At 52.4% G+C, this 24,031-nt stretch overlaps 2 protein-coding genes across 2 annotated transcripts; one reads left to right on the top strand and one right to left on the bottom strand.

The window, feature by feature from the left end:
- Positions 1-770: 770 nt before the first annotated feature.
- On the bottom strand, positions 771-11,974 carry LOC119934661 (formin-like protein 18). The gene is made up of 5 exons (XM_038754223.1): positions 11,787-11,974; positions 10,855-10,936; positions 7,883-8,125; positions 1,679-1,753; positions 771-1,042 (listed from the first exon to the last, which is right to left on the bottom strand). Exons 1-5 carry the CDS (start codon positions 11,972-11,974, stop codon positions 962-964), a joined length of 669 nt encoding a protein of 222 aa, XP_038610151.1. The 3' UTR covers positions 771-961.
- Positions 11,894-15,779, top strand: IRX5 (iroquois homeobox 5). The gene is given in 4 exon segments (XM_038754836.1): positions 11,894-12,257; positions 13,784-14,189; positions 14,440-14,680; positions 14,682-15,779. Coding segments are annotated over 4 exon segments (1,446 nt in total). The 5' UTR covers positions 11,894-11,972; the 3' UTR covers positions 15,196-15,779.
- The last annotated feature ends 8,252 nt before the right edge of the window (positions 15,780-24,031 follow it).

Genomic DNA, 24,031 nt, shown 5'->3' with positions numbered 1-24,031 from the left:
AGGGAACAAAAAAAGGAATTGCAGACACCCGTGGTATCCTTTAAGAACAACACTTGGGTCGGGCTGTTTGGTTCAGTGGATATGACCTCCATTTATAAAGACAGCTTCCCACCTTTGCGAAGCAGCTTATTTTAAGAGGACAAATAAAGGCCACATACAATTCAGAGTATATTTTTATTTTAAACACAAATTGCCTAACTCCAGATTCCGGTCTCTTATTAAAGGCTAAAGAGAGGGAAAATGACCAACGACTTGCTGATGACAACAAGGAGGTTTATTTGCTTCTGCAAGTTGAACCCCTTTCAGAGAAATCATCTCTGCTAAACCACTTCTCCCCCAGAACTGTATTTCTACTATGATTTTCTGGATGGTTTGACTGTGTTTAGGTTCATGCTGATGAATGAAGCTAGGATTGGGTAGCATGACAGAAAGAGGAAAAACACCAAAATGCATTATTACACAATTTGAAAATTAAGGCTCTGATTCCTTTTGAGTTAGGTTGCAAGGGAATGGGCCATTTAAGGGATAATTTATTTTAGCCATTAAGTGCCTACCAGTCTCTCAGTGATGCAATCAGTGAACAGAATAGGGCTTGTATATTTTATTTTAGAAGATACCTGAATACCTCACTAGATAGGAAAATTCAGTGGGCAGGTTTTTTTTTTTTCTGACCAGACAGAAGCATAGCTTTTCTCAAACAACAACAACAAAAAATCATTAGCGCACAATTTAAGCCAGAATACACAACCTAAGGCATGGTAATTGTTCTTTTATGAAAGAGTTTTATTCTGTTTTTAATTTAACATGCATATTCACCATGGCAACACAGCATAATGAGACAGAGGTTTTCCGTACTGACACAAACTGAACCGATTCTTATGACAATACCAAAAAATTTCAGTGGTTCTTTTCTCCCAAATCAGGTTCTTGAAAAGAAAACAATCCATGAACACAGATATCCTTAGATATTAGGAAACAGCTCTGGCCTTCCACACCGCAGTAGTCCAGAGAGAGAAAGCTGCCCACTAAGCAGCTGTCCAACCTATCGGAGGGAAAAGGAAAGTATTATAAGGCCCAGGTTGACAAGGAAGAAGAAAGCTTCTGCCATGACCCAGAGGAAAGAGCTCCTGTAAACGTATTCTGGGTCTTCCTCGTATTGCAACACCCTTTCCTGGGCCCATCTATTTCCCCAGTGAACTTGGGCAATGTATCTGCCAGCCACAAGTCTTCAGGTGTTCATTCAGTCGTGTTTATTGAATGCTTACTGTTTGCAAAGCACTGTATTACGTGCTTAGGAGAGTACTGGGTGGCACAGCACCTCCAAAATTCAGTTCAGCAGAGAACTTGGCCCCCTCCTTGATAAGGAGGAGTGAAATAAGGAGGCTTAATACATCCCTGATACCTTAACCCTGAACTAGATTACCATACTGAGTAGGGTATAATCACAAATCTCATCTCTTGAAGGATGTTATTGTAGGGTGCTAAGTGATACTTCTCAGCTGCTCCTGAAAAGGCTAATAACTCAAGGAGCGGTAGCCTCCTCAAAAGCAGAAAAAAAGAAACACACCAGAGTTTCCATGGCCACACATCCCAGAATTGTTATCTCCCAGGCAGAGTTAGCACTACAAGAGTTTGGGATTACTAAAGAAAACTGGTCTTGGAAAGAGACAAAAGTTACCTCCATCTTTGGAATCATTTTATCCTCGATCCCCTCCGGTAACTGGCCGAGAAGAGCCATCATGGATTGCAGAATCTTAAAAAGAAGAAGTAACACCGGTTTTATATATAATTACGCCCCAAGCCTCCCAGCTCTCAGCTCCCAGGCTACACAACCCACTATTTCACTTAGCCCTATTTAATCACCACTTGTGTCCAACTCTCATAGTTTTAAACAGAATGGGTACTTGCTATAATTTTATTCCAGACAATACACGGTAAGAGTAATACCTTACAAGTGCAGAAAATACAGACTATAAGGTACACCCACTAATCCTGGCCTGAGAGTTATCTTAGGTTCTGAGGGGAAGTATATCCAAGGTAAGGTATTTAGTTCCCTCTCTTCCTTTATCAGTATTTCATCCATTGGCTCCACATCTCAGATTGGAAACATTTTTTGAAATGCAATTATCTCGTGAGCTTAGAATAAGTTTGCTGCCTCCCCTAAAGTCTATTTCATATAAACTTGCCCATTAATCTTTGTCTATATTAACACAGCATGGATGTGGGCTGGTTATCAGAAACTCTTGTGCATGTACATTATAATCTCAGCTAGCGTGCATTCTGTGTAAGGATCTGGGACAGAGCTATTCCAGTGACATTTGGAAGAAGAGTGTTAGTGGGCTAGGGAGAAACACAGCCTTGGGGAGATTCATCCAGCCGGTGAAGAAACCCGCAGAGCTGGGCTCTCCCTCAACCCATCTAACCTCTCTTCCCCTAAACCCTCCAGATTATCTTCCTCCCCCACTGCCTCTGCCATCCTCCTCTTCCCCACGTACCAACATCATTTAACCAGACCATATGACTAGTCAATGCTCTTTAATGCAGCCTGAATAAAGAGGTGTGTTTATTTGGTAATTCTTGGCAAAGACATTACTTATTCCTGACAATGTCTGAAAAACGTGGCCATCTAATTTTTTTTTTAGTTTATGAAAAACTCAAGGTTATCCCTAAACACAACCCTCCCCCTTCCCACACATTTTAAACAATAACTGATCACTATAAAGGCCAACCACACCAACTCTGGTTTAGCATGGTGGAACTCTTCCCAGGTCTTGACAGGATGAAATCTCAGGTTGTCTTTCCCTGCATGAGATCTTGTTGCTTTGACTCTTTGCTCTATAACCAGCTGTGATTTGGTTTTAAATATGTCAGCAATGAAAGAAATAAGCAATAGGCTACTATTTACTGAGACATTTATCGTACCTTCGGGGGCGGGGGGGGGGGTGTATGACAAAATCTACTGTATTTACTTGCTTGATGCTTCTGTGATATGTTAAATATGAAAATGCAAATTATTTAGCAGAACATGGGAGTTCATTAACGGAAGAAAACACAGCGGTGCTTTACATAGAAACAATTGAATTTGAATTGAAGATGAATTTATGTGAGACATCAAACTTCAAATGACATTGATTTTAATGACTGAAAAACATTCTAAATCTATAAAAATATATTTAGATGCAATTTATATCAGCAGTTGGGTAAAGTGTAGCATTTTACAAAGTTATTGAACTTAACAGTAATTACTAATGTATTCTTTTGGGTCATCTTGTATCTGAGAAACCGAAAGAATTTGCAAACAATTAAGGTCCTGGGTTTTGGGTTGAAAAAAAAAAAAATCAAGTCCTCAAAAGCCCCAGTTTATGAAGAATTAATCAGGAGCATAAAGAATTGGACTATGCCTCATATTCCAGGCCTCTGGCTCTAGATCATAGTAAGTAAGAATCAATTCCAATGTTGCTCTGTACTCCCATCCTTAAATACAGACAAAGCTCTCTCTCCTTGCTTCAAGTTTAAACAAAATTGACAAATTACAGTCCCAACATGCATTGCACATTCAGTTAACTTGCAAAACTTGATTTTTAAGGTTTCAAAATGATCATCTGAAGTTAATGGACAAGAAGCCTAAAAATTAAAAGGTCTTCATACATAAGGAATGGAAAAAGCACACCTAAAAACCTTTTATTTGGAAAGCATTATTACTTTTTTGGGGGGATGACCATATCCTTAATAAACTGAGATTGTTGCTGGGCATTATCCAATAAATTAGGAAAAGAGAAAAATAATATTACTAAGTAGTACAACTGCAAGACTCTGCAATCTTGATTCTATTTACTTACTTCTATTATTTTATATTTGTTCTTTCCACTTACTTTCATAGATAAAGTCAGAATCCTTTATAACAGATTGGAACTAACTGCAGAATTCTGCTAACTTCTGGTTGCATGTGCCAATGGTTCAGGGGAAAATGTCCTTGCTTTTGCTTATCTTACTTAAAAATATCTAAAGATGTACAAGAAAAAAACTCTAAATATGCTAGATCCCATAGCTCAGAAGTGAGCAAAGAATGGTCAGATGTGTTGTGGAACTATCCTGCTTATGAAGAAAAAAAAAGTTCTGCTGCTTTAAGGAATCACAGAAGACTCCTAAGTATTTTGTGGACATCCAATATGAACTTCGAGTCTTATTTCCTCTTTGGTATCACTTCAGATAATATTAAATAAATAAATCTGCATCCTGATTTGTAATTGCCTTAGCTGCAGAAAGGGCTGCTAAAAGAAGTGATTTCACTAATCAACAGCCACAAAATAAAATAATTCCCCTTACTTCTGTAGAAATGTAAAGTGGAGCTTTCCGACTCCAGACTTTGGATTAGTTTGCATTCAAATACACTCATTTTCCTCTCAAATATGACTGAGAGGAAAACTAGTCAATTTGCTAAACAAAACTGGGCTCTAAGTTACTATCTCTAAAGATCCAGGACTGTACGGGCTCATGTGGGAATACCTGGATTGGTGAAAGGTACACAGCCCTTGACAAAGCAAGGAAAATGTAATTCCTTGGCCCACATTTTCTGTGTGGGTTTAGTGTTATTCTGTTAAGAAAAGTTACCTCTGGCGAATGCAAGAATTAAGCCACACCACCAGGTACTATGTTTCAAGGCATACAGAAACCAAATTAAGGTCCATGGGCAACATAAGCAGAAGTTGAAATACATTACATTTAAAAATGCCTTTGATCCAGTTGCAGGAACTGTATATTATTCACAGCTGCTCCTAACCCCCTCAATCGGCATCGCTCACTCACATATTCAAGGAAGAGAGGTCCCTGAGTCAAAACATTATTTCCTAGTGCTGAGAACATTATATTAAAAAAAGGAGAAAGAAACAAGAAATCAATGACTGTTTGGCGATTCATTGGGTGATTAAGAAAGATTCCATTTACCTATGCATGTTGGCCCACTTCAGCCCAATTTCAGATTTCCCAATAGCTCCTATGTCAGGATAACGATTGCACAGCACTATTCATTAAAACCGAAGACAGTTAAATAGGTGGTGTGCTCCCATAAAAGGTACTCTAAAATTTCATTATGTTTTCCCTTTAACATTGAGCATTTCAAATGTGTGAAATTAGATTCCTTGGAAAACAGCCTGAAGATGTTGCCTCATAAAAAGGGAAGTTGGAAAACCCATAAAATTGTCACCAATTGATTTAAATGTCGTTATTTAATTGTGACTAATAAGTATTAAAATATAAGAAGTCTTTCAAAATATTGAGTTTACCACATAATTCTCCATCAGTAATTATACAACACTGTTGGGAGGAAAAGGTTAAGCATGTGGTCTCTTCATGAATTTACAGCAGGCTCGCCTACCAACTGACTGCTGCCTCCTCTTCTTTCCCATCACAGAGACTTAGGTTTTAAAAAATATGGACATTAAGTTTCCTGATAGTAATAGGATGCAAAGAGTTAATAAATATGACGTACAGAATGTTTATGTCAATGAATCCATACCTGTCATTAGATAATATAATCACTTATTACTCTTGCTGTTTTTATCTTTTTCCCGAGATCCCCTGAAAACCTTTCTACTGTATTATTCGAATTAGTCCTCCAGTTGATAATCCGGAGATTGAGAATTTTTAAAAAAGACTATTTTCTTCCGATAATTTTCATTCCCTTCCAAAAGTACTGTAATGAAAGGTTTTGGTTCTAATTACAGCATCTCATTTTCATTCTCTATTCTTTTCCATTCCTTTTTTTTTTTTTTGTTAAGGCGACATTCCACAATCTCGGTGAGCTAAAATACTTAGTGGTTTAAAAGGAGACTGGTTTGCGATCTAAAAAAAACATGTAAGGATTCAGGCTTTAAAAAAATATTAAGTTTACTAGAATTTCTCATCCATTAGCTTCATAAAATGATAATATTCCTCTGCTTGTGGACTTCGAGCCTTCCACTGAAAATGTAATCCGAATACACGATTAGAATATTTCAAATTCACATTAACAAGCCAGGAAATAGCATTCGCCGTGATCCAACCTACACGTACTGTATGAAGGAATGTATTAATACATTAAGACACTGCCAACGTGCGGCAACCTAACGTCAAGTGCTCTGATGTGCCGCAATCAAACTTACCATTTTAGCGCCTGTCTCCAAGGAGTTCAAAAGGACTTCATAATTTTACCAGTATTAAAGAGGGCTTTCTGTACAAAGAAATCACCAAAAAGCAAAAATTGTCCTAAAGCATACTGTTCCTTACACGCAACTCTAAAAACAACATTTTCTCAAGATCGTAATTAAGATAACGATGAACACCTGTGTCGACATTCTTTCGCCAAGAAGCATTATCAATCATAATCCTTTAAGTACACTCAAAACCAGCAAAGTGATATGACAGAACCAATCTGTTACCTTTCCTCGTGCGAGGTTTACGTCTCTCACACACACACGAATGATTAGATCTTTAAAGACTGTAATAAAAGCAGGACTGCTGAATTTGAAAGTTGGACTGTAAATAGCTATTACGCTGATCTAATAAAAAGAAAAGCCTCTGTCGCCTTGAAATTTTACAGTGGCAATTTAAAAACCTGAGTCCTACCCAAAGCCCGGAGAACATTTCATCTATTGCTCAGTTTACGTCTTGATGAAGGAAAAGGTCAACTCATTTTTTCGCCCATTAAAAACGAGTTTAATCAGCTCTTTGGCAACTATGTCGTCTATAGAACGGCAACTTTGTGGGTAACAGCATCCTGTATAGCATATTTACAATCACGAGGTCACTATGTAGAATTCAGACTAAGCAAGGGTCTAACTGGCAATACAAATAGGTTGTTTTTTTTTAAAAAAAACTAAAACCATACGTCTCAATTCAAAAAGAAATCTTCGAGCAGACCTATCTCCAGAATTCGTTAGGATGTTCAAAAAGATACCAAAGGCACAAGGGGTAGGTAAAATGATCCAGGTACTTTAGTGGGGACAGGGATGGAGGGGAAAGAGTGTAGGGTTCAGGAAAAAAAAAAAGAGTTCCCTTCACATAACGAAACTAAAGAAAAAAGACTTTTCTGACAAGTATGCAGTGTCACAAATCGCAAGTCTTGGTGCTTTGGCTGACTACACGAAACGAAATGCCTCATCAACATTATCCAGGGGAAAAAGTTAACCCTACGCTTGTCCCCTGAAATATTTTAAATGGTTCATGGGGTAGGGAAAAAGAAAAAGAAAAAAAATCCTCCGGGGACGAACATCAGACGTGGGATCCAGCCAAACTACTCCAGAAGATTAGTCTTTCACTTTCCCTTTTTAATGCCGGGCTCTCGGAGGGGAGCGCAGCCGTGGCTAGTCATGCAGCGGAGCTATTAGTGTGCAAATAAAGCAGAAAATAGAGACATCCTTAAGAAATGAGTCTCCCATTTGACACAAAGCGAAGGTGACAACCACGGAGGGAGAACCCTAAATGCTAAATGGTTCGCTCTCCTGCAGGACTCGCGGCCGCCCCCGGTGAAAACCGGGCGAGGGGATTCATTCAGTCGAATTTATGGAGCGCTGATTGGGTGCGGAGCACTGGACTAAGCGCTTGGGAGAGGACAAATAGGCAACGTATGGACGGTCCCGACACAACAACGGGCTCACAGACTAGAGGGGATGGAGGCGGAGTGGGGGTCTAATGAGGATGCCTGGCTGGCAGGGCGGCATTCACCTTGGCACGACCCTCTCGGGCCTATTCTTTCAGCCAATCGGATTTACTGAGCGCCTACAAGGTGCGGAGCGCTGCACTGAGGTTAGCATTGTAGAGGAGGGGAAGGGGCGCTCCGTCATCCGAGCAGGGGGAAAGTGGCACGCACCGGGGGTGGCATGGTCCGGGCTCGGCCCCGACTCACCTCGCCCTGGCGGGCCGTCGCGGGGGGCTTCCATCCCGCCGGCCGGTCGGAGGAAAGGAGGGCGGGGGCGCTGGCCCGCGGAGGATGCTCGCCGGGCTCCGCGCCTCGCGCCGCCGTCGCCCGCATCCCGTCGCCATGACAATAGCGCGCTCGACGCCCCGCCCGCGGAGTGACAGCGCCACCCGGAGGCCGAGGGGGCGGGGCCGCGCTGGCTCCTTGACCAATCGGAGGGGCGGACGCGGCCTAGGGGCGGGGACATCCGAAAAGGATCATGGGGAATGTAGTCTGGGGTCACCCCCCCCAATCCCGCCCCGGTCCCTTGGGCTTCGTGGGGGGGGGGGGGGGGCATCTCTGAGACCCCGGCAGGAAATGTGTAGAATAATAATAATGATAATAATAATGGCATTTATTAAGCGCTTACTATGTGCAAAGCACTGTTCTAAGCGCTGGGGAGGTTACAAGGGCATCAGGTTGTCCCACGGGGGCTCACAGTCTTCATCCCCATTTTACTGATGAGTTAACTGAGGCACAGAGAAGTTAAGTGACTTGCCCAGAATCACACAGCTGATAATTGGCGGAGTCGGGATTTGAACCCAGTGTGTTCATTCATTAGTATTATTATTAATAATGATAATAATGGCATTTGTTGCCTTGTATCTACCCCCAGTTACCTCATCGGTAAAATGGAGAACCAGCGTGGCTTAGTGGAAAGAGCCCGGGCTTGGGAGTCAGAGGTCGTGAGTTCTAATCCCGGCTCCGCCAATTGTCAGCTATGTGACTTTGGGAAAGTCACTTCATTTCTCTGTGCCTCCGTTACCTCATCTGGAAAACGGGGATTAAGACTGTGAGCCCCACGTGGGACAACCTGATCACTTTGTATCCTCCCCAGCGCTTAGAACAGTGCTTGGCACATAGTAAGCGCTTAACAAATGCCATCATCATCATCATCATCATCAGAGCTTAGAACAGTGCTTTGCTCATAGTAAGCGCTTAACAAATGCCATCATCACCATTATCATCTACCCCAGCGCTTAGAACAGTGCTTTGCACATAGCAAGTGCTTAACAAATACCATCATCATTATTATTTGTTAAGCGCTTACTAAGTGCCAAGCACTGTTCTAAGCGCTGGGGACGATAAAAGGTGATCGGGTTGTCCCACGTGGGGCTCACAGTCTTCATCCCCATTTTATTTATTCATTCATTCATTCATTCAATCGTATTTATTGAGTGCTTACTGTGTGCAGAGCACTGTACTAAACGCTTGGGAAGTACAAGGCGACAATAAAAACAGTTCCTACCCAACAACGGGCTCACAGACTAGAAGGGGGAGACAGACAACAAAACTGCATACGTGTGTGTGTGTGTCTGTGTGTGTGTCTGTGTGTGTGTATGCCGATAAATGGGGTTTCTAGACTGTAAGCCCGTTGTTGGGAAGGGATCGTCTCTATCTGTTGCCGAATTGTACTTTCCAAGCGCTTAGTACAGTGCTCTGCACACAGTAAGCGCTCAGTAAATACGATTGATTGAATGAATGAAATGGGGTTGTAAGATGCAATCGACAAGAAGGGATGCATTGGACTTTTTTGTGTGAGTCTAAGTGAGCGTGTCCACACCCTTGTCTTTGCGTGTCCCCTCTGTCGGGACTCGTCTCCGTGTTGGACTAAGAATGCGTGTGTTCGTCTGAGGTGTTGGGTCTCGTGGAAAGTGTGTTTGGGCGGATCTCTGCGAGCGCAACCGGCCCCCAGCTAGCGTGTGTGTCTCTGTGGCTTCCCTCTTCGACAAGGATGTTCGGATCCGTAGGTCCAGCGGGTCAATATACTAATAATGGTATTTGTTAAGCGCTTCCTATGTGTGAGAGTGTGGTTGTCAGTGGCGTGTTAACATCCGAACCATATGTATTGGTTTGGGCTAGGACAGTCTGTCAGGTTGTGTGTGATGGTCTGTGTGTAGCGTGTGGGTGACTGCGTGGGAGGGTGTACCAGGGCACTGCCAGTGTATGTGTGTGTGTGTGTGTGTGTGAGAGAGAGAGAGAGAGACAGAGACAGAGACACAGAGAAAGAGACACACAGAGAGATGAGAGGACAATAATAATGATGACATTTATAAAGTGCTTACTATGTGCAAAGCACTGTTCTAAGCACTGGGGAGGTTACAAGGTTGTCACGTTGTCCCACGGGGGGCTCACAGTCTTAATCCCCAGTTTACAGATGAGGTAACTGAGGCCCAGAGAAGTTAAGTGACTTGCCCAAAAAGTCACACAGCTGACAAGTGGTAGAGCCGGGATTTGAACCCATGACCTCTGACTCCAAAACCCGCGCATCTCACTGAGAATGAAAAGGGAGGGGAGAAGCGCTAGGGTGCAGAGTCGCTGGCCCGGTAATAATAATAATAATAATAATAATAATGGTATTTGTTAAGCGCTTACTATATGCCTTAGTTCAGTGCTCTGCACACAGTAAGCACTCAATAAATACGATTGAATGAATGAATATACCACTTACTGTTCTAAGCGCTGGGGAAGATACAAGGTAATCAGGTTGGGCTCACAGTCTTCATCCCCATTTTCCAGATGAGGTCACTGAGGCCCAGAGAAGTGAAGTGGCTTCCCCAAGGTCCCAAGGCAGGCAAGTGGCAGAGCCGGGATTAGAACCCACGTCCCCTGACTCCCAAGCCCGGGCTCTTTCCGCAGGCTGCTTCCCACGAAGGCAGCCCGAAGCTGGGCCTCCCGTCCCGGCCGCTGTGTAGCCCTAAGGGGCAGCTGCCCGGGAGGAAGGACTGCCGGCCCGGGAAGCCCGAGAGGCCTTTCCGGGCAACCCTCCCAGACCCGGGCATCCCTCCCCTCCGGCCCCGCGAGCCAACAACCAGTGTGACCGCAGGGAGCTCGGGGTGTGTGTGTGTATGTGTGAGTGTCTGTGTGTGTCTGTGTGTCCGTGTGTGTCTGTGTGCGTGTGTGTGTGTGTGTCCCCTCACTCCTCCGCCCAAATGTCCGGAGAGCGGGATGGGGCCCAGTCCCGGTGGTGTCCCCTGGCCCTCGCCCTCGGCAGGAAGCACCCTGAAAAGCGGGAAGAGGGTAAGGGAGGGAGGGGTGCCCAGCGAAGAGCGCGCGGGAGGGGGCGAGAGACCCCCCGAGTCCTGCCCGGGGCCCTCCCCGAACTCTCCTCCCGCCCCGGCTCAGCCCGGGAGGAAAGTTGGAGCCGGAGGCCGGACTGGTTGGGATGCGATCGCCATCCTGACCAACCCCGAGGCAGGGGGAGGGCATGGGGGCTGCGGAAGGAGGGGCCGGGGGGTACCGGCTGGGGAGGGGCCGGGGGGCACCGGCTGGGGAGGGGAGACCAGGGAATGAGGAAGGAGGGGGCGGCGGGAGGGGAGAGAGGCTAAGGCAGAGAAGGAGGAGGGGAGGGGGTGGAGGAGGAGGAGGAGAGGAGAGGAGGAGAAGGGGGAGAGGAGGAGGAGGAGGGGAGCAAGAGGAGAAGGGGAGGAGGAGGAGAAAGGGAAAAGGAGGGGGAGAGGGGAAGGAGGGAGGAGGGGAGGAGGGGGAGAGGAGGAGGAGGAGGGCAGGAGGGAGAGAGGGGGAGAGGAGGAGGAGGTGAGGAGGAGGGGGAGGACGGGAGGAGGAGGAGGAGGAGAGGAGGAAGAGGAGGAGGAGGAGGAGGGGGAGAGGCCGAGGAGCGGCTGCTGGCGGCCGGGTTGGCTGCGGCGGCCCAGCAGGCTCCTGCCATCCCGCCCCCCGACCCCACCCGGGAAGGAGGAGCTTGGGGCGCGCAGAAGGCGTCAGAATCCTCAATTTCCAACTTAGCATCTTGGCAGGACCTTGGAGGAGCCAAAAGCAGAGTCCCCCCAGTCCAAAGGGGGGGCGGGGGGAGAGAGAAAAAAAAGGGAGGAAGGAAGGAAGGAAAGACGACGGCCGCGAGCGAGGAGGACGGGGGATCGGCAGCCTCGCGGGGGGCAGTGAGGGCTCGCCGCCGCCGCCGCCGCCGCCGCCGCCGCCCACGAAGCCCTCGCCGTCCCGGTGCCCGCCGCGGTGCCCCCCGCGGTGCCCCCGGGGGCCGAGCGGGCTCCTCTCCGCGGCCGCCCGGGGCGCGGTCTGCATGTGCCCGGCCATGTCCTACCCGCAGGGCTATTTGTACCAGCCTTCCGCCTCCCTGGCGCTCTATTCGTGCCCGGCCTACGGTACCAGCGTCATCTCGGGGCCCCGCACGGATGAACTGGGCCGCTCCTCTTCGGGCTCCGCCTTCTCCCCGTACGCCGGATCGACCGCCTTCACCGCCCCGTCGCCCGGCTACAACTCGCACCTCCAGTACGGCACCGACCCCGCCGCCGCCGCCGCCGCCGCCGCTGCCGCCGCCGCCGCCGCCGCCTTCTCCTCCTACGTGGTGAGTCCCGCCAACCCCCGCCCGGGCACTGCCACCCTGCCGCCCGACGCCCGGGAGCCGCGGCCCGCGCCTTCCCAGCGGGGGCACGGCCCGCTCCCGCCCCCCTTCCCAACTTTCCCCAAAGCCCCAGTCCCTTCCCGGGGAAGCGGAAAAGCGGGGTGCCCACTTTCAGGGCCACCCCCTGCCCACTGGGGACGCCTTCGTTGAAACCCGGGCGACGACGCCCGCCGCCGCCTTTCTTTCCCCCTTTCTCCGGCAGTTCGGGTGGCTAAAAAGAAATAAGCCCGAATCGAGATTTGGGGTGGGGTTGGGGGGAGCAGGTCTGGCCTCTAACGACGCCCCCCACCTAATCCCCCCATCCCACGCTGCCGTGCCACCCGGTGCCCCGCAGCCCCGGCCCTGCGGGAGCGCAGAGCTCTGCGGTGCAGCCGGGATTTCCCTTCCCTGCAGCCGGGCCCCGATCCCGCAGCCGGGGCCGGTTTGGGGGAGCGTCTCGGGGGTCTGCCGTCCCCCCCCCAAGGGGTTTCCCCGACCGTCCTGCCCATCTGCTGTCCCGCCCGCCCCTCTCCCCGCCACCTGGGTTGGCGGAAAGAGCGGGAAAGTTGTCCCGCTCGCTGGGGGCGGCGAGGCCGCGCGGGACGAGGGGCGGGGGGTCCCGGGGGTCCCGGGGGTCCGGCAGACGAGCCGCAGCGTGTGGCATCTCCTCCTCCCCTTGCTGCCTCCGGCCTGGGCTCGGGCCTGACCCGCAGCCCCGCGGGCGGCTGGAGCTGGAGCCCCCGTACCCCGGCCCAGACAGAGGGGCCAGTCGCAGGGGGTCGGGGACCAAGTCTCCGCGCCAACAACCCTCGGGGGAACTGATTAGTCGGACCCCTTGGCTCCTGCCCCGAACCCGGATTTCGCCCGCCGGGTCCCAGCCCCACGGCCCAGCCCGGTCCGGCCCTGTACGGTCCTGTACTGTCCTGCCCTGCCCTGTCCGGTCGTGTCCGGTTCTATCTTGTCCTGTCTGGTTCTGTCCGGCCCTCTCCGGTTCTGTCTGGCCCGGTACGGTCCTATCCGGTTCTATCCTGCCCTGTCCGGTCCTGTACGGTTCTGTCCTGTCCCGTCCTGTCCTGTCCTGTCCGGTTTTGTCCTGCCCTGTCTTGCCCTGTCCGCCCCTGTCCTGTCCCGTCTTGTCCTGTCCGGTCCCATCCTGTCCCGTCCTGTCCAGTTCCGTCCTGTTCTATCCGGTTCTTTTCTGCCCTGTCCTGTCCGGTCCTGTCCGCCCCTGTCCGGCCCTGTCCTGTCCCATCCTGTCCTGTCCGGTCCCATCCTGTCCCGTCCGGTCCGATTCAGTCCTGTTCTGTCCGATTCTTTTCTATCGTGTTCTGTCCGGTCCTGTCCAGTCCTGTCCAGTCCTGTCCGGGCCTGTCCAGTCCTGTCCGGCCCTGTCCGGTCCTTTCCAGCCCTGTCCGGTCCCGTCCATTCCCGTCCGGTCCCGTCCGGCCTAGCCCTTGGGGCCTGACCGGTTCTTCCGTCCCTTCCCGCAGGGGTCACCCTACGACCACACCCCGGGCATGGCGGGCTCCCTGGGCTACCACCCGTACGCCGCGCCGCTGGGCTCCTACCCCTACGGGGACCCGGCCTACCGCAAAAACGCTACGCGGGATGCCACTGCCACGCTGAAGGCCTGGCTGCAGGAGCACCGTAAGAACCCCTACCCCACTAAGGGCGAGAAGATCATGCTGGCCATCATCACCAAGATGACCCTCACCCAGGTGTCCACCTGGTTCGCCAACGCCCGGCGGCGGCTGAAGAAGGAGAACAAGATGACCTGGACGCCGCGGAACCGCAGCGAGGACGAGGAGGAGGAAGAGAACATCGACCTGGAGAAGAACGACGAGGACGAAACGCCCAAGGCGGAGGAGAAGGGCGAGCCCGAGGGGCTGGACGCAGGTCAGCGGGGCCGGCTAGGGGCCACCCGGCCGGGAGGGAGAACTGGAGGGAAGAAGGATGGATGGATGGATGGATGGATGGATGGATGGATGGATGGATGGATGAATGGATGGATGGATAGATGGAAGAATGGATGGAGGGAGGGAGGGAAAGATGGATGGATGGAGGGGCGGGCACGGGGGGCTTTTTTCGGGGAGACGGGGTCTCCGGGGTGGTCGCCGGACCCCTGACCCTGCGGTTCCTCCGACAGGAGGAGGCGGAGAGGCCACTCCGGGTTGCGAGCGGCTCCAGGGGCTCCCGAGCCCGCCGGCCAGCAAGGAGGCCGAAGGCGGCCTCAGCCAGTCGGACGCCCAGGAGCCGTCGGAGGGGCGGCCGGAGGGGCGACTGGAGAGCCGTCTGGGCGAGGAGCCGCCCCAGCCCTACGCCCCGGGCCCGCCCCCGGCCGGAGAGCTGCCTCCGGCCCCCAGCGGACCCTCCCTCATCCACTCGCCACCCCCCGCCGGCCCCGCTGTCCAAGCCCAAGCTGTGGTCCCTGGCGGAGATCGCCACGTCGGCGGACAAGGGCCGAGAGGGCACCGAGGGGGCGCCCCCCGGGCCGGGGCCGGGGCCGGGGCCGGGGCCGGGACCCCAGGCCGGACCCCCGGCCGGCCCCGCGCTGGCCAGCCGCTCGTCGCCCTCCCCGGCGCGCTCGCCGTCGGGGCAGTGCCCCTTCCCCGGGGGCACCGTGCTGGCACGCCCGCTCTACTACGCGGCGCCCTTCTACCCGGGATACACGAACTACGGCTCCTTCGGCCACCTGCACGCCCACCCGGGGCCCGGGCCCGGCTCCGGCCCCGGCTCCGGCCCCGGCCCCGGCCCCGGTGGGCACTTCAATGGATTAAACCAGCCCGGGCTGAGCCGGCCGGACGCTTTGGTCAAGGAAACGAAAATCCTCCGGAGCCCATCCCACCTAGAGCTGTGCAAAGACTCGCCCTATGAACTGAAGAAAGGTATGTCCGACATTTAACCCCGGGCTGCTTCGGCCCCTGGACTTTTCTAATTTATTAAACAAGATGGCCTTGGCAGTTATTTTTCCACCACCGAGAGATTAAAAAGTAAAATAAATAAGCCACCCTCCCCGCCCACCGCCACCCCCCACATCCTATTCAGAAGTTTAGAGTTTATCGGAGATGGGTGACATTTAAAAGCAAAACAGAACAACAACAACAACAAAAACCGCAACCAAAACCACGGAAACCGTCTCCTTCTCCCCCCGCCCCCACCCGCGTCTTAACCCACTGAAAGGAAAAATCGAAAAAAATAATTTGTATTAAATCTTATTCTGTATATTTAATGTAGCATTTTTGTATTTAAATTGATAATACAGTATCTTTGAAGTAAATTATGAAAGCAAGACACCTGTACAGGTATTAATGTTGTTTTTGTAATATAAATATATACATTTCTGTGTTTTTCCCGAACCGTTTCATAGTTTAAAAATACAAGTTTAATTTAATTTTTTACGCCTATTGATTTTTCTGGGTATGAGCTAAAAAGAAGTATTATAAAAAGGAAACAGGTTATACTTATTAGATTAAAAACAAAACTGCAGTCGCCTTTGTAAAATGCAAAAAATATTTAATTAAAAGAGATTTTAACAGAATCCCAGTTCCTTTTCTCGCAAGGCCGAGGCCGGAGAGAGGTTAGAGCTGCCACTTTCTCTCGAGAGTCCCTCTTCCCCGGGACGTCAGGGAAAGTTTGGGGGCGACCGAAACGGGCCCCCGGGCCCCCCACGGACCGGCGCGACCGAGGCTGATCCGGACTCCCCCGGGGCCGGGGCGGGGAGAAGGGCAGCTGGGATTTAGGCCCGGGTCCCTCGGCGGCGGGGCAGAGACGGGAGCGGGGGAGACCCCCAAGCCGGGGCCCGGAAAAGCAGGCTCGGGAGGAGACGCCGAAAAGTCCCCCCAGAAGAACCGGCGCTTAACCTAATTACTTCCAATCAGTGTCGTGTTTTATGCAAAGTAATCAGCCGGTGAGCCGGGCTAATGAGTTCGATTTTATGCCGGATTTATCCCTTATTACTATTTCAAAGGTGCTGCGGAGTTATTAAGGCGGGAGAGGGGAACGCGCCCTTAGGAGATACACCGGGGAAAGAGTCTCTCCCCCATCGCTGCCCCCGCCCTCCCCTGCATTTTGCGTTGATCTATTTTGGTTAATTTGATTAAATTAGTATTCCGTCCCCGGTGCGCCGTGTAGGCATGGATAATTTCGGTCCAGCTGTCCGTCCCCTGCCCGCCGGGCGGAGGGTGAGGGACGGGCTGAGGTCGTTTCCCGCTCTCACAGGTAGGTGTCACACTTGCCCCAGATTTCGGGATTACGCGCTCGGAGAGGGATGGAGCGCGGCCCTTGGGAACCCAGGCGGTCGCCAAGGGGCTGAGGGGAGGAAGAAGAGGAGGAGGAAGAGGAGAGGGAGGAGGAGGGGCGGTTTGGGAGAGAGGGGACAGAGTAAGAGCGAGAGACCCAGTGGAAAGAGAGAAAGAGAGGGGATATGCATATCAGGGTTTAAATAGGCAAATCACTTTTAACACGTGAAAACGATTTTGTAAAAATAATCACGACCATTATGAGGTTAAGCCCCTTCGGAATCGCTGCCGCACTGTTTCCTTCGCTCTGCTCGCGGTGCGCTCTCTATGCCGTACTCCACACGGCTCGGTTTCATTCCAAAACTCAAGTTAGCCCCCGAAAACCCATCCGTCGAGCCGGGAGAGTCGGACGCGTTCAGGAGGCAGCCACGGAGCCGTGGGAAATTGTAAGGACGGGAGACCGTGGGGAGTTTCTTCGGGGAATTCCACGTCCTGGGAAACGCTCTGCGCTCCGAGGGGCTTTGGGGGGGAGGGAGGGTGCCCACCTCGGAGCGGGGGGTGGGTGGGGGAGTGGATGGGCGCGTCCTGCCCTCGCCCGCTGCCCAGCATTTGCCCAGAGGGGCTGATACCGCTGTCCAGCGCCGGCCCAATGTATGAACTCGATGGCTCACTGAAGTGCGGGAAAAATTAGGATTTGGGACGTCCGACCGTTCTTTCGCTTGGCTGCGGGATTTTTGTAGGGAATTCGGGCAAGATAGGGGCGCCGGTCTGGGTTCCAAGAGGAGGGACAGACGGTCATATATTCCCCACATTCTCGTGGTCGGTCGTGTTAGAAACTCGGTCGTGTTAGAAACGATTCTTAACGCAAGAGAGCTCCCTGGGGGAAGCGAGTCCGGCCTGCCTGGCCGGGGAGAGGAGGAAGTGGAGGAGGAAGAAGCGATGGAGAAGGGAGTGAAAGCAAAAGAGTTGGTATGGGGGGAGCGGTTAGGGAATGAAGGAAGAAGAGTGGAGGAGGAGGAGGAGGAAGAGGAGGGAGAAAAGGTGTTTCTCTGTTAGGGCAAGGCGCGCTCCCAACGCGGGTGGCATGGCGCTTCTAGGAATCAACGAAATGTGGATTCCAAACCGTTTTCAGGCCCGTGGGGATTCGCGGATTCATTCATTCAATCGTATTTATTGGGCGCCCACTGTGTGCAGAGCACTGCACTAAGCGTTTGGAAGGTACAATAGCAATAGAGATGATCCCTGCCCACTCGGGTTTACAGTCTAGAGACGGGAAGACAGCCGTCAAACGCTTAGTACAGTGCTCTGCAGACAGTAAGCGCTCATAAATACGACTGAATGAAAAACAGGACGCGGACTCTCTGGTTCAGCTGTGTGGTTTAGGAGAAGCAGCGTGGCTCAATGGAAAGAGCACGGGCTTGGGAGTCAGAGGTCGTGGGTTCAAATCCCGGCTCCGCCAATTGTCAGCTGTGAGACCTTGGGCAAGTCACTTAGCTTCTCTGTGCCTCTGTTACTTCGTCTGTAAAATGGGGATGAAGACTGTGAGCCCCAAGTGGGACAACCTGATCACCTTGTATCCTCCCCAGCGCTTAGAACAGTGCTTTGCACGTAGTAAGCGCTTAACAAATGCCATCATTATTATTATTCTGCTCAGGAGACTGCAGAAAGGTGCCAAGCGGAGGAGGTGGCAGGGCAGGGGCGGAGGGCAGGGGCTTGGATGGGGCAGAGACAGGTGCGGGGATGGAAGGGAGCAGAGGCTGGGACGGGAGCGGGATTAGGATGGGGATGAAGGTTCGCAAATTCCCGTGTAGGCCTCCAAGCATCACCTCTGCCCCGGGTGGGTCCCCGCATCGCTGGTTTCCCCCCGGCCGGGATCCGGCCCGCAGCTCCGCATCGCCCCATCTCCCGGGGAAGCCGGGATGAGCTTGGGGAAAAAGGCGGGATCCCTAGCCCCCGAAGTCGTTTTGAGTCTGGGGGCGAGGAGGTTACCAGGCAACGGGAGTTGGGAGATTTCCCGAATGTGTGTGAACGGGGAGGGGGGGATTTGTGTTCCCCTCCCCGGAAGGGCTATTTGGGTGACTTTCCATGAGCGTCTCTCCCTTGTGCGTGTCTCTTCCGTTTCCGTGTCTCTCGAGAGGTCTCTTCTGTGAAGTCTCTCCCGAGCCCGGAGGTCTCGTCGGGGCTTCCCGGGAGTATCCGTCTCTCTCACATGTGAGAATCCCGGCCCGTTTGGATCTCCTCGAGCGTTTTCCTTCCCCGAGTGTGTACGTGTGGGTCTCCCGAGAGTGTTTATTTCCCGCGTGGGACTCCTTGAGTGTGTGAATGTCCGTGTCTACCGTTAGTGTGTTTCTCGCGCGTGTCCACCCTGAGAATTCCCGTTTGGGTCTCCCGTTGTGAGTGGGAGTGCGCGGGGCACGCGTTTTCCGGGGGTCCAGCTGGTTCCCGGGTACCGGCTCGGGATGTCCGTTCCGTGGCCTACTGGCAAGAACCCGGGTTTGGGAGTCAGAGGACGTGGGTTCTAATCCCGGCTCCGCCCCTTGGCTGCTGTGTGACCCTGGGCAAGTCACTTCACTTCTCTGGGCCTCTGTTCCCTCATCTGTAAAACGGGGATTAAAGCTGTCAGCCCCATGTGGGACAACCTGATGACCCTGTATCTACCCCAGCGCTTAGAACAGTGCTTGGGACATAGTAAGCGCTTAAAAAGGATGGTATTTGTTAAACTCTCACTATGTGCGAAGCACTGTTCTAAGCACTGGGCGGATACAAGGCGATCAGGTTGTCCCACGGGAGGCTCACATTTTTAATCCCCCTTTTCATATGAGGTAACTGAGGAACAGAGAAGTTAAGTGACTTGCCCAAGGTCACAGCCGACAAGTGGCAGAGCCGGGATTCGAATCCATGACCTCTGACTCCCAAGCCCGTGCTCTTTCCACTGAGCCACGCTTAACAAATACTATTATTATTATTATTATTATTATTATTATTATTGTTGTTGTTGTTGTTGTTGTTGCTGTTGTTGTTATTACTACCAGTCCTGCGATCTGCGTTTGTGGTAACCGGCAGGCCAGTGGCGAGGGCTGAAGTGCGGGGGGGGATTGGGGGCGTTTCTCTGGGGCGCCCCGGGGCCCAGGAGAGAGGAAGTTCTCTCTGGATACGTGTGTGTGGGTGTTTGTGTGTGCGTGTTTGTGTGCGTGTGGTGAGGGCGGTGCGCGCGTGCATGCGTGTACGTGTGGTTATATGTGCTTGTGTGGTGCGGAGAGGGAGGAAGGGATGCGGGACCGGGGTGGGAGAGGAAAAAGGGGAGGATCCCGCAAGTTTTTTTTTTCTTTGCGCCAGGGGAAGAGCGAGGTAGGGGAGGGGGGAGGGGGAGAGTTTGAGAAGTTGTTGAGGGGAGTCGAGGCCGGGAATGGAGTGCAGAAGGGGCCAGGTGAGAGGGTTGCCGCATTACTATTCTATTTATTTTATTTTGTTAATATGTTTTGTTTTGTTGTCTGTCTCCCCCTTCTAGACTGTGAGCCCGCTGTTGGGTAGGGACCGTCTCTATATGTTGCCAACTTGTACTTCCCAAGCGCTTAGTACAGTGCTCTGCACACAGTAAGCGCTCAATAAATACGATTGAATGAATGAAATGAAATTGGCCGATCTCCTCTCCTCGCCCCGCAAGTCGGGCCACCTGCGATTGGCGCGGGAGGGTGGGCAGAGAGCCCCGCCCCAGCCCCCCACCCCCACCCCCGCACTGCACCGCGCTGGCATGCAGGGATGCAGGGATGCTCGGGACGCGGGACCCCCTCTCCCCGACACACACACACACACACACACACACACACACACACACTCACACTCACACACACCTTCCCCGGGAGCGACTGTCATTCATTCAGTCGTATTTATTGAGCTCTTACTGTGTGCACAGTACTGTACTCTGCCTGGGAGCGACTCTCAGTCAGAGGTCATGAGTTCAAATCCCTGCTCCGCCAACTGTCAGCTGTGTGACTTTGGGCAGGTCACTTAACTTCTCTGGGCCTCAGTTCCCTCATCTGTAAAATGGAGATTAAGACCGTGAGCCCCCCGTGGGACAACTTGGTCACCTTGTAACCTCCCCAGCGCTTAGAACAGTGCTTTGCACATAGTGAGCGCTTAATAAATGCCCTTATTATTATTATTATTCATTCAATCGTATTTATTGAGCGCTTACTGTGTGCAGAGTACTGTACTCTGCCTGGGAGCGACTCTCATTCATTCAATCGTATTTATTGAGCGCTTACTGTGTGCAGAGCACTGTACTAAGCGCTTGGAAGGTACAATTCAGCTCTCGGTCCCAGGCCTTCTTTTACTACACACACACACACACACACACACACGCACGCACGCACACACACACACACGCACACACACACACCCCTCCCTGCCCGGGATCGACTCTCATTCATTCAATCGTATTTCTTGAGCGCTTACTGTGTGCAGAATACTGGACTAAGCGCTTGGAAAATACAATTCAGTTCTCGGTCCCAGTCCTTCGCTTCCTGCCTCCGTCAAGGGACGGGCTGGGATGGATTTGATTTGTACTTCCCAAGCGCTTAGTCCAATGCTCTGCCCACAGTAAGCGCTCAATAAATATGATTAAATGAATGACTGAATGAATGATTTCCCCGCAAGCCTCCTCTGATCCCGTGGGACCCCCGGCGAGGTGGAGAGGGGCGTTGAGGGAGTGGGTGGGGGCAGAGGAAGAGTGAGAAGCAGAGAAGAGAAGTAGCGTGGCTCAGTGGAAAGAGCACGAGCTTGGGAGTCAGAGGTCATGGGTTCGAATCCCGGCTCAGCCACTTGTCAGCTGTGTGACCTTGGGCAAGCCACTTAACTTCTCTGGGCCTCAGTTTCCTCATCTGTAAAATGGGGATTAAGGCTGTGAGCCCCACGTGGGACAACCTGATTACTTTGTATCCCCCAAGCGCTTAGAACAGTGCTCTGCACATAGTAAGCGCTTAACAAATACCATCATTATTATTATTAAGAGTGGTCATCATCTCGGGCCGGAGAGGGAGGGCCATCTTCCCCTCTTCGCCCTCGCCCAGTCTGTCCCAGAGATGGGGCTGACCAGCTCGGCTTGGGTGTGCCCAGAAACGGAGCCCAGAAATCCCCGGGAGGACAACGACGACGGCCAGAGAAGGGCCTCCGACCCCAACGGGACGCCCCTGGGGAAGGCTCCGGCCGGTCCCGGGACCTCGCTCCGCTTCCTCGACCCTCGCGAAGTGGACGTGGCTACGCCGACGGCCTCCTGCTTTGAAGGCATCTTTAAGTCGTTTATCTGGCGCTTTACCCCTGCGAGATAGGCTGCGCTTGCCCTGTCCCCTTCCCCTGCACTTTTTCCTTCAAGGGCCGGCTTTTCCCCTGGTGTAGACACGCGTCATCAAATGACAGAAAAAAAGCACCGACCCGGGAGCCTGAGTCCCGAGAAATCGCCTGTTTTAGCGTTCATTTATCTCTCTCTCCCCACTCCCGGCTCTCTCTCTCTAGTCCCTCTCTGTGTCTCTCAGTCTCTCTCTCGTTCGTTCTCTCTCTAGATGTCTCTCATTCTCTTTCTCTCGTTCGTTCTCTCTCTAGTTCCTCTCTCTCGTTCTCTCTCTCTAATTCCTGTCTCTCATTCTCTCGTTCGTTCTCTCTCTAGTCCCTCTCTCTGTGTCACTCTCGTTCGTTCTCTCTCTGGATCTCTTTCTCATTCTTTCTCTCTCGTTCGTTCTCTAGTTCCTTTCTCTCTCTATCTCTCTCGTTCGTTCTCTGTCTCTCTAGTTCCTCTCTCTGTCTCTCTCCCTGTTTCAATCTCATTCTCTGTCATTGGTTCTCTTTCTCTAGTTTCTCTCTCTCTCTGTCATTCGTTCTCTCTCTCTGGTTCTCTTATTCTCTTTCTCCATCTCGTTCGTTCTCTAGTTCCTCTCTCTCTGTCTTACTCTCTTTCTCAGTCGTTCTCTGCCTCTCTAGGTCCTCTCCCTGTGTCTCTCTCTCTCTGTGTCTCTCTTTCTCGTTCGTTCTGTCTCTCTAGTTTCTCTCTGTCTCTTTCCCTCCTTCCCGCTCTCTCTCTCTTCTCCTTCTCTCCCCCTTCTCTCCCTCCCTCGGCGGGAGGCCTGCATCTGGTTGACCCCTCGGGAAAATCGGTTGGTGGATGGTAACCTTTTTCCTTCTTCCCCAAGTCCTGGACACGCTAGAGAGAGACTCCCCCTCCTCACCCAGCAGCCCCGGACTGTCCCCCCCGCCCCTCTCCGTCGGTTCCTGTAGCTGGAAAATCAGCGCTTCTCGGAAACCCGGCTCTTATCTAAACCGCGGGGGTCCCGGCCTCCCCGACAGGGGTCCCGTTTTTAGGTCCGGTCCTTCGGCCCACGGCCAGAGGGACACCCGGCCACCTTAAACCCCTGTTGTCCCTTTACAAACGACTTTTCCCCTCCCCCTGACTCGCCACATCCCTCACCCCCACCCCACGCGTGGCCACCAATTCCGGAAGCATCTGCCGGTGCCTCCTACTCTCTCCATGGAGTCGGGCCACGGGGGCGGCTTCCAGATTTTCGTTTTCACTGTCACACCCAAGCAAAAGACTTTCTTTTGCTCCTGTCTCCTGTCTCTCTGCCCCTGTCTCTGCCCGATTTCTCTCCCTGCACCTGCTTCTGTGTCTCTCCCTCTGCCCCGTCTCTGCTCTTACATCTATCTCTGTCTCCTTGTCCCTGTCTCTGGGCAGGTCTCCTCTGCCCCCGTCTCCTCCCCGTTTCTCTCCCTGCACCTGTTTCTGTGTCCCTCCCTCTGTCCTGTCTCTGCTGTTACATCCGTCTCTGTCTCCCTGCCTCTGTCTCTGCACTTGTCTCTGTGTCCCTGCCCCTGTCTCTGCACCTGTCTCCGTGCCCCCAGCTCTGCACCTGCTTCTCTGCCCCATCTCTGTCTCTGCACCAGTCTCTTTGCTCCGTCTCTTCACCTTCACTTTTCTCTGTGCCCCCGCCTCTCTGCCGGGTCTCTCCTCGCCCCAGACTCTGTGCCCTTGTCTCTCTGCCCCGTCTCGGCCCATGTCCTTACCCGTCTCTCTGCGGGTTCCCGGGCACCCGGAGGGTCCGGCCTGGTCGCCCCCGGGCCGGGTCCCCGCGCAGCCCCCCCGCGCAGCCCCGCGGGCAGCCCCCTGCCGCCCCGGGCTTGGGTCACTGATGGATGGTCCTGTCAGGCCGCGCCGCCGGGGGAGGCCGTCGGAAAGCGCTTCCCGGCTCCGCGGCCTGCGCCGCCTTTTCAGGGCCTAATTTGTCCGGCTCCCGCCGAGGGGGCTCGGGAAGGACTCGATGAGCCAGAAAATGATGATTAATGAATTTATGGGCGGCCCGTCTCCCGTCGACTGTACGGCTCGTCTCCCGCGGGCCTTCTGGGGGAGGGGGCAATCCGGCCCCCCCAGACTGAGCCGGCCCCTCCATCCCCTGCCCCCTGTCCCCCCGCCTTACACTAAGACCCATCCCGCGACAGATCAGAACCTGTCCTGGG

Source organism: Tachyglossus aculeatus, chromosome 11 (genome assembly GCF_015852505.1).
Source record: "Tachyglossus aculeatus isolate mTacAcu1 chromosome 11, mTacAcu1.pri, whole genome shotgun sequence".
NCBI classification, from domain to species: Eukaryota; Metazoa; Chordata; class Mammalia; order Monotremata; family Tachyglossidae; genus Tachyglossus; species Tachyglossus aculeatus.
This window is presented reverse-complemented; position numbering and strand designations above follow the sequence as displayed.

What these genes read in the sequence shown, in the direction of transcription:
- LOC119934661 (XM_038754223.1), bottom strand. Translation starts at nt 11,974, where the DNA reads ATGCAGACCGCGCCCCGGGCGGCCGCGGAGAGGAGCCCGCTCGGCCCC. An exon ending in CCGGACATTTGGGCGGAGGA is followed by an intron (nt 8,126 to 10,854) that starts GTGAGGGGACAC and finishes CCCCGCCCCTAG; the next exon opens with GCCGCGTCCGCCCCTCCGAT. An exon ending in AAATGATTCCAAAGATGGAG is followed by an intron (nt 1,043 to 1,678) that starts GTAACTTTTGTC and finishes TCCCTCCGATAG; the next exon opens with GTTGGACAGCTGCTTAGTGG.